The following is a 10,412-nucleotide window of genomic DNA, read 5'->3' on the forward strand; positions in this document are numbered from 1 at the left end:
TTTCACATCCACGTGCTATTCCAAATCCAATACTTATGAAAATAGAGCTTCCACTGTCAGAGAATACACTGGTCTACAAGGAAAATGCTTCCAGAATAAAAGTAATGAAATTTTACCACATGAGAGTCACTGATAAAGAAAAATCCAGTCCTAAATGCTGGTTGGCTGAACTTTCCAAGATACAGCCTTGGGTCAAAATGTGAAATTCAAAAATTAACGAGAGAATGGGTTTGACTCAAAAAGGAATATTTGTCTCAGAGCTACAAGATCTACTTCAAAACACTGTCTGCACATTAGAATACATTCACTTTACAGGTTCTATTTAGTGGAAGATTTATAAAACTATTATAGAAATGTACATAAACCAATATATATGTGTAATAACGCTTAATCATATACCTTGAAAACATCAGCAAACCGGCACTTCTGTCATTTATTTTCCAATTAATCTTATTAAAATATGTAACATTTAGTGCATTTAATGTCTGAAGTAAATCATTTCTAAAAAATTGTAGACCAGTGATATCAGTAGTCTGTGCACAAATGGATTAGCATTATTTACACACACTTCTATGACTTTAGGACAACTGTTTTTTTGACAAGAATCAACACTCATTTGACCCCCTAAGGAAATTTTAGCCATGTTATGAAATTGTCTTCCTCCATAAACTCCCTAAATGAGCCCCACATCTGTACAAAAGTGTTATATTTGCCTTTAATGACAAATGTAAGTCTCTCCAGGGTAAGGCAGTGCAGTAGCCCCTCAGCCCAGACTCACTTGCTTGGTCTGTGAACAGACTTCCACAACACCGCAATTTTATGTTTAGCTTGAAGAAGACAAAATATGACCATCTTCTTAGTGCTATTGCTAAGTGTACAGCTTTCTGGGAAACATCCAAAAATACAAAGCTTGGGACATGGTGGTAGTTGTTCCTTAAAGGTGCTGGAGACTTTCATGACCAATTTTTCATCAGATCTGTCAAGCCTCAGTCCTCTCCTCAGTATCACTAATCTGTTAGTCTCTCTGTCATTACTCACCTGAATCTCTCGCATCACGGTGAACAATTTCGATGTGCAGTGGCAGCGCGAGCCTCCGTTTCCCACAATACACGTCGCAACAAAAAATTCCGAAGATGCCCGAGTTCCCTCCCAGCTCTGAACGTAAACACACGGGTTTGTTTCTGGTGAATGGCACTGAGAAATTGTTCACTGTAATGCAAGAGATTCAGGTGAGTAATCACAGGACAACTGAGTCTCACTGAAAATTATTTATATATATATTTATAGGTAATAGTTTGAGAAGCACTTTGGAGCGGTGAGTGATAATGTGAAGGAATTACAACGGGCGGTGATGCAGTCGGGGGAAGATCGAGGGATTGTGCAGGACCTAACTGGTCCAAGATGCTAAGGAATGCTGAGGCCAGGTAGAACAAAATGAAGTTCTACTAAATTAATGCAGAAATCCAGTTTCCCCCCATGGACTAAATTGTTTTCCCCTGAGAGCTGAGGAAGCAGGCAGGTGCTTCTCAAATCTACTCCCCTGCAGTCCAAACATCTTCCACGGCCAGGACAACAGTGGACTGATAAGAACTGATAAGACTGAACTGAACTGGACTTAAGGACAGTATGACCCACTGGAGTCTCTTTATCTTCGCACACACATTCCACAGTTATTTCACAGTTCAAGCATCTCCCCTACCCCCATTGTTTTTTCACGTCTGCTGTCTGCCTAGTGTTCACGCTGTCCCCCCATTCCCTTCAAATCCACAATAAAATTCCAGCATGTGTCCATGTGTGAAAACTGTAGGATGTCTTATATTTGTGCTTTACGTTGTCTTCTGTTCTTCACTGCAATTTTCAAAGTAAGGGTTTTGTGGTAGCGCTGTAGTTGTACTGTGTATGAGGAGCAGCGGTCCCATGTCCCTAATCATCAAACTGAATTTCGTTTGATGTACTCTGTACTGTCAAATGACAAAAAAGGCAATTCTGATTCTGATTCTAATTAGATTGTTTTAATACATGAAAATATTCTGTATTAAACATTAAAAGTAAAAACAAAAAAATATGCAAAATCTCATGTAAAGTTAGGGCAAAAAACTGTAGTTTAATTATGGAAAATTACCATATTTTTATGAGATGGTTATTTTCTGTTATTTTACAGTGTTTTTTCAGCACCCCTGCTGCTGGAATAATACTGTTTTTTTTTTTTAAAATTACATGTTTTGTTTCTTTTTTTCACAGTGTACATAAAGTCAAGGTCTGGGGGCAAAATAGCAGTTATGAAAAGTCAGGAATTTTTATTTGGATAAAGAGCAAACACCCTGATTCATTAATTAATAGATGAGAGAACAGGTAAGGGAGTGGCACAAAGGTTAAAAAACACCCAAACTGTTGTGTTCATGAACTGGTGTCCATTTAGTCAGACACTGGAGCCTGGAAAACCATCCACTCTGTTCCCAAGTTTATTTTCTTTCCCAACACATACTCACTGGACCTGGTGACTATAGATACTGCCATGTCTGATGTGTTGTATCCATGGTGTGTCCATGTTGAATTTGTGAATGCTTGCATTGAACATGTTCCAGGGATAGAGAGTGACAGGAATGTGATGTGTGTGTGGAGTGGGAGCTGCAGAGAACAGCTGCTGCCTTAAGCTCCTGCAGTCACACCAGGACAGCAGCACTGACACCAATTACATATGAAGGAGCCGCTGACACGTCGCTGTTATGCATGCTCATACAAGATGACGTACACTCATGCACTATAATACACTGACACATGCAGTACAAGTGAGGACAAGAGGCGGAGGATACACAGGTCTACATACACACCATAAAAAAAAAAAAAAAACACATTAAAAAAACAGTATTATTCCTGCAGCAGGGGCGCCGAAAAAATACTGTGAAATAACAGAAAATAACCATCTCATAAAAATACAGTAATTTTCCATATTCAAATACAGTTTTTAACTCTAACTTTACATGAGATTTTTCATATTTTTTTTGACTTTTAATGTTTAATAAAGAATATTTACATGTATTAAAACAATCCAATTCCCTATAAATATATATATAAATAATTTTCAGTGAGACTCAGTTGTCCAATCCACTGATAAAAACTGTATTTGGACAGTTTATCAGTGCTTATACATGTTATACATTCACAAAAAATACATTTATTCAACATTTTTGTTGTGAACCCTCCTGTAATTACACAAGATATTTGTCAATGACCAAACAGTCTGGTTCAAACTGAATGAACAAATACTTCTGTTATGGATAATTGTCAGTAATTTTATCTCTTTTTTTTTTTTTTTTTTTTTTTTTTTTTTTTACAAGATTAAACTTTAAATTAACAGTTTAATCTCGTAAATAGAAAAGAAATATTTGTCAAATTACAATACATTTGCAAATGTATTTTAAACTGTATTTTTCTGTGAAAAAATAAAAAAAAAAGTCTTTTAAAAAATGGAAATTTTATGGTTATTCACAGTTACAGTTTTTTTGCTTTATTTTCCATTTGACATGTAAAATCACAGTCTGTTTGTGTCATTTCATTGATATTTTCCTGTATCTTAAAAATACAGGAAAAATCTGTCAAACAGTGAAAATTCAGTTAAATTACAGATGTTTTTTTTTTTACAGTGCATACACATACAGGCTGGTGCACACATCAGTTTGATGCTTTAGTGTGTGTTCAGGGTAAGTGTCAGATCTAACCTACAGTATATGATGGCACTCATACTCGTCTCAGTGTGGGCAGTATTTCTGCTTTAATTCACCTTTGGAAGTTTTAGTTTCATTCTGTATTTTATGTTAATTCTGAGCAGTGCAATACTCGCATCCCATGCCCCTTGTTTTTAAATCTTACCTTGTGTATATATCCTATACTGCCTTTATATATATATATATATATATATATATATATATATATATTCTTATCTATAGTAAAGAGTTAGATTTTTGTATATTTTAGTAGTATTTAATAGTATTTTAGCAGTATTTGTATATTTAATATTTTATTTTGTAGTTTTTGCACATTACCTACATCACAGGTGTCAAACATGCGTCCCAGGGTCCAAATCCGGCCCACCAAAGGCTCCAGTCCGGCCCCTGGGATGAGTTTGTGAATTTCAAAAATTACAATAAGATATGAACAATCCTTTCAGTTCAGGTTCCACATTCAGACCAATTCAAGCTCCTAATAGCCTATAAATACTCCCAACTCCAATTTTATTCTTTGTAAATGCGAATGTTTTCATTTATTTAGACTAAAACAAAGTATTATTTTGCAAAAACTCTGAAAACCCTGAACAAATATGAACAGTTTGAAATGTCTTCAGACAAGTCCAATTTTAATAATATTCCACCTGTTACTAAATATTTTGTGTATCTGTAGATCCACTGGGATCTGTAAGTTATAATGTCCATGTGGAAATAATAAACTACAGCATAAAAATGTCAAAATTACATTTTTTCCCCAGTTTGTTCATGTTATTCACATTGTTTGAAAGGATAGTTTGTAGATATAAATATTTTCATAATGTCATTTTACTTTTTTCACTGTAAAACATAGAGAAAAGTTTGGAGTTGACATTATTTATATATTATTCTGTTATTATTTTAGTGGGTCAGCCCACTGCAGATCAAATTTAGCTGAATGTGGAACTGAACTAACATGAGTTGGACAGCCCTGGCCTATATCTTTCAGTATTTTCTGTGATGTTTTTATACGGTCTTTTGAAGTGTAAGTGTTCGCTGCTTAACAGATTTTCATTGTTCCTGTAACAGTGACAATAAAGATCTATTCTATTCTATTGTATAGTATAGTATATTGTATTGTATTGTCTTGTATTCCATTCCTATAACTCTACAGTCTTTATAGTGTTTGATGTAATTACTGAGAATGAGTCCTTCATGATTCTGTTTCTGTCGTGGCTGTACAACAAAGCTTTGACCAGAGTTTCAGGTTTTCTGTAGGTTACTTCTATAATGTCCATGGGCCACAGGTAAATGCCTGGATCATATTTGCTCAGCTGTCTGGCAGCAGAAACACAGCATGCAGCACATTTAGCTGGAGGGACTGAATAGGTGTCCCACTGGACAGTGACTGACCTGGCATCGCTCTGGAACGTTCAGGAGCGTTCCCTGAATTGCTTGTGATCATCCAGTGCATCCCGTCCTGGATTCGGGCGTTCTCAGGTCCCTGAATGACTGACACAGAACCAGGAGGTTGTGTACCTGAAGTTGTCGTTAATGTCTGGAACACATCGGTTTCTTCATGAGTGTGTGGCGGGTGCGTTCCGTGTCGATTATCACGTAAACAGTTTGTTTCAACTACCACCGTCTGCATGAGAAGTATGAGAAGTAGCACATGGCACTTATGAAACTGAACAGATGGCACCTTTTCACATGCGAGACATGGAGGTAAACGGCTTATGGCAAAAGGCAAGTTCATGTAGTGGAATAAATGTCCTTTGACTATACTGCAAAAGTCTAGACAACTTCTGAAAAATAAATACATAAATAAATAAATAAATGCTCTAACACTAAAACATTAGTTCCACCTGATACATGTTCTAACCTGAAGAAAAAAGACAAAAAAAAGACCCCCAGGAGAGACCCCCCCCCCCCCCCCCCCGAGGTAGTGATGACACTTTTGTCTCTTTGAAGGGAGTCGTTCAATCAGGAGTCGTTCACTGAAAAGAGTCGTTCAACAGACTGACTCTTTTATGTTTTTTTGCATTCTTTTGAAACACCAGTGTTTTAATGACCTAAAATAGGCTACATGTGATGATTGACATTACATTTTAAAGGTGTTGTTTAATTGGCGCAGCAGTAAATATTATCTTACCGTAAAAAAGAATGGTTAGTTCAGATGTGTGGGTTAAATCCATGACATGAGAGGTGACATTAGACAAATGATGGAACTGGAGCAAAAACATCCCAGTACATTCTGTGGACTAGTCTGAGCTGTTCCACCAGGACAGTCGCTGCTGAGTTTTCAAATGGCGGTGTGAATTATTCGTTGACCCAGACTTGAAAGATATATTTTTTTTTTTGCAAATATTACCAGTGTCATGTCCATCTTTTCTCTCTGAAAGTGCATCCAAATCCTCCTCCTTTTTCTTTGGCTCATTACTCACAGGTGCTCACTCACTCACTCTCAAACTTTTCTACGGTTTCGACCAGTCTTCCAGCTCCTCCTCCTCCAGTCTTCCAGCTCCGCCTCCTCCAGTCTTCCAGCTCCTCCTCCTCCAGTCTTCCAGCTCCTCCTCCTCCAGTCTTCCAGCTCCTCCTCCTCCAGTCTTCCAGCTCCGCCTCCTCCAGTCTTCCAGCTCCCTCCTCCAGTCTTCCAGCTCCGCCCCCTCCAGTCTTCCAGCTCCTCCTCCTCCAGTCTTCCAGCTCCGCCTCCTCCAGTCTTCCAGCTCCTCCTCCTCCAGTCTTCCAGCTCCGCCTCCTCTAGTCTTCCAGCTCCACCTCCTCCAGTCTTCCAGCTCCTCCTCCTCTAGTCTTCCAGCTCCTCCTCCTCCAGTATGCTCACCTCATGCTTCAAACTGTTGTTTTTTTGTGAACTTCTTGTATGAGACATGCGCAGTGTCTTTTTTTTCTGCTGGAACATTCTCCTCCTGCCCAATGCCTCCAGTGACACTAAACTGACAGGCAATTGGACACCTCCTTAAAAAAAAAAAATGAACGGCTCTTTACAAAGACTCAGTTCCCATCGTTCATTTCAAAGAGCTGTTCAAAAGATTTGATTCGTTCGTGAACGTCACATCACTACCCTGGGGGCCCACCTCACAGTTTCAGAAACACTGAGTTAATGAGAGATTTAACTGAAAAAGTCACTTTTCTCAAATTGTCTCTGTTTTTGGTGTGATAACCCAAAAATGTAATCTCAGCATGATGATTAAAGTACATGATTAGTAAAATAAATACAGGAAAATACCTGATTTTCACTGAATAAAAATCAAAATGGAGAGGATAATATTATGATAAGTGGTGATAAATCACTTAAAGGTTAAATGGACAGAAAAGTTCATTTGCAGCACTGGGTGTTTATGGGTTCAGAAGCTCTGTTAAAAGGCAGCAGCAAATCCAACACAGGTACAAGATAACAGTTCAAACACAGAGAACCCTTATACCTCATCTGTTCTGTTCTGTTCTGTTCTGTTCTTTATTAGTGGTGACAGCCTGTTGAGTCTGAAGCTTGTGGCTGTTTTCTTTTTAAACTTTCTAACCTTTTTGTCGTCTGTGGTTTTCAACTTATTTGGGTTTTAATGGGATTCCTGATTTCCATGACTGGTCTCCCATGCCTCCTGGACACACCGCCACATCCCTGCTGATTTTTAGTCTTCATCTTTTACTTTTCAAGTTTCTCTCATGTAGGGATGCACCGATACCACTTTTTTCCAGACCGAGTACAAGTACATACATTAGAGTACTTTCTGATACTGAGTACCTGCAAGAGTCCTTAATAATCCCATTCCAGTTGTTAGTTCCTTTTGTAAATGTGCTTTATTGTCGTTGTCATTAGTCTGACTGGAACAAAGTGCTGCATTTAATGTGTTGGAATGAGCGTTTGTCAGTTAATCCACCAGGGGGCGCCGCTCTGAATTAACCATACTGGACAAATACCACGAAGGAGAGGAAAGTTTAATGAGAAGAAGAAGAAGAAAGTCAGTAATAATAAACATGGCAATGACAGAGGTAACTAGTGATGTGACGTTCGCAAACGAATCGAATCTTTTGAATGGCTCTTTGAAATGAATGATGGGAACAGAGTCTTTGTAAAAAGCTGTTCATTTTTCTTTTTTTTTTGAGGAGGGAGTGTCCAATTGCCTGTCAATTTAGTGTCACAGGAGGCATTGGGCAGGAGGAGAATGTTCCAGCAGAAAAAAAAGAGTGCACTGAGCATGTCTCGTGGCAGAAGTTAGCAAAAAAACAACAGTTTGAAGAGTGAGGTGCGCATACTGGAGGAGGCGGAGCTAGGAGACTGGAGGAGGCGGAGCTGGAAGACTGGAGGAGGAGGAGCTGAAAGACTGGAGGAGGAGGAGCTGAAAGACTGGAGGAGGAGGAGCTGAAAGACTGGAGGAGGCGGAGCTGGAAGACTGGAGGAGGTGGAGCTGGGAGACTGGAGGAGGTGGAGCTGGGAGACTGGAGGAGGCGGAGCTGGAAGACTGGAGGAGGAGGAGCTGAAAGACTGGAGGAGCTGAAAGACTGGAGGAGGCGGAGCTGGGAGACTGGAGGAGGCGGAGCTGGGAGACTGGTCTAAACCAGAGAAAAGTTTGAGAGTGAGTGAGTGATCTGAGGGAAAATGCACTACAGTTGTTCAGGTATTTAAGTATTTGCAATGATAAATCACTTGCTGGGTTTCGTGCATTTTTTTCTGTATGTTTCCACACATTTATTGTTCTTGTTTTGAAGGAGAATAAAATGTTCTTTCATCAGAAAATGTTTTATTTTCTTCTTCATTTTTATTCTACAGACTAGTCCACATAATGTACTGGGATGTTTTTGCTCCAGTTCCAATCATTTGTCTAATGTCACCTCTCATGTCATGGATTAAACCCACACATTTGAACTAACCATCTTTTTTATGGTAAGATAATATTTACTGCTGCGCCAATTAAACACCTTTAAAATGGAATGTCAATCATCACATGTAGCCTGTTTAGTCATGAAAACACTGGTGTTTCAAAATAATGCAAAAAACATAACAGAGCCAGTCTGTTGAACGACTCTTTGCAGTGAACGACTCCTGATTGAACGACTCCCTTCAAAGAGCCAACAGTCCCATCACTAGAGGTAACACTAATGTGGATGCTAATGTTGATATTGATGAGGTAGTTATGTCAGCAGTTTTTAGTTTACCGGCCGACAGGCCATAAGCTATTGTTGTCGTCTGTCGTTTGTCGTCCGATAAAAAAACTTTCAATCGTCTTCTTCTCTGAAACTACAATTCCGGTTGACTTCAAACTTGGTATACAGCTTCTTATGATGATTCAACGAAAGTTAGGGAAATTATTTGGATCTGGATCTGATTCTGGATTTGGTGCCACTTTGAAAAATGTCCCCATTATCAGAGATAGGAAGGGGATGGATGTAAACTCAGTAAATCTAAATGATCTCCAGTGTAAATGTCTCCAGTCCAGCCCTGATGGGGAGATGAGCCAAACATAATGTCCACATGCTGATCAGGATCTTCTTCTGGATCTGGAACTGACGCAAATTTAACATGGGCTCTAATGGGGAAAACATTTCAATCGTCTTCTTCTCCCAAACTCCAGTTCTGATTGACTTCAGACTTGGTCTACAGCTTCTGTATGATGATGTCAACACAAGGGACTGAAATTATTTGGATCGGATCTGATTCTGGATTGGTGCCACTTTGAAAAATGTTCCCATTCTAACAGATAGGAAGTGGATTGATCCAATAAATCAGTATCAATGATATCAAGTGTGAATTTGAATTTTTTTCCAGATCTGATTGGAATATGAGCAAAACATGGACTATTTCTGTAATAGAATAAATACACAGAACTGGGGGAGAATAAATGGATCTGGATACATTTAACACAGCTTTTAAATTTGGCCGGTAAGCTCCAGGACCATTGGTCCGATTTTTCTCTAACTCCCACAGTGGCTCTTTGAACAGATCTGTTACCCTCCACGGTTTCCGCTGGTATTCTCCGTCTAGGTACGCGTCTGCGAGCACCTGGAAAACAGATGGAATGTACGCAGAGGACAGACAGAACACTGCGTCTGTATCTGTCTGTGTCTGTAACGTCACTTGCAGACAGTGTTACTTTTGTCACTGTCATTTCTTTCATTAAACCTCCACACTCTTCACACTCACTGCAAATGTCACGCTGCCATAAGTAGTATCAGTGCGGTTGTATCAGAGTACTTTTACGAGTACACACTCTGAGTATCAGACCCCGGGTATCGGTGCATCCCTACTCTCATGGTTACTTTCAGTCTTTTCCATGGTTTCCACGTCTTCTTCCTCTGTCTTCCAGTTGGTCCTCGCTCCTTTTCGGCCCTTCTTCTGTCTTCACCGTTCTTCCACCTTACTTCCCTCTTCCTTCATCCTCTGGCCTTTCCTGTCTGGGCGCCATGGCGACAGTAGTGGAAACATGGGCCTATGATAATAGGGAACGTGAACTCAATTGGGAGAATAGTCAGGGGGGGGTTGTTCCATCCATCCATCCATCTATCCATCCATCCACAGCTGGGGGTCATCTGTGTTTGGACAGCTGCTGGTAACACTTTTACAGGCTCCTCAACAAACACAGCAGCTGAATGGGAAGAAGGAGGGAGGGGGAAGACGGATGGAGAGGCAGAGGATGAGGCGATTAAGACGGAGCTGTTGGACCAAACACTGAGGGGTGGTTCAGTTTTAATGGTCAC

General features: G+C 39.6%; 1 protein-coding gene across 1 annotated transcript in view; it reads left to right on the forward strand.

Annotated features, from left to right (window-relative positions):
• Positions 1–10,150, forward strand: part of LOC115439487 (zinc transporter ZIP11-like) — an 84,851-nt gene extending 74,701 nt beyond the window's left edge. Inside the window, exon 5 of the mRNA XM_030163301.1 lies at positions 10,022–10,150. Coding sequence (XP_030019161.1) covers positions 10,022–10,150 — 129 coding nt within the window. The remainder of the gene's footprint in view (positions 1–10,021) is intronic.
• Positions 10,151–10,412: the final 262 nt, after the last annotated feature.

Source organism: Sphaeramia orbicularis, chromosome 19 (genome assembly GCF_902148855.1).
Source record: "Sphaeramia orbicularis chromosome 19, fSphaOr1.1, whole genome shotgun sequence".
In the NCBI taxonomy this organism is placed as follows: domain Eukaryota; kingdom Metazoa; phylum Chordata; class Actinopteri; order Kurtiformes; family Apogonidae; genus Sphaeramia; species Sphaeramia orbicularis.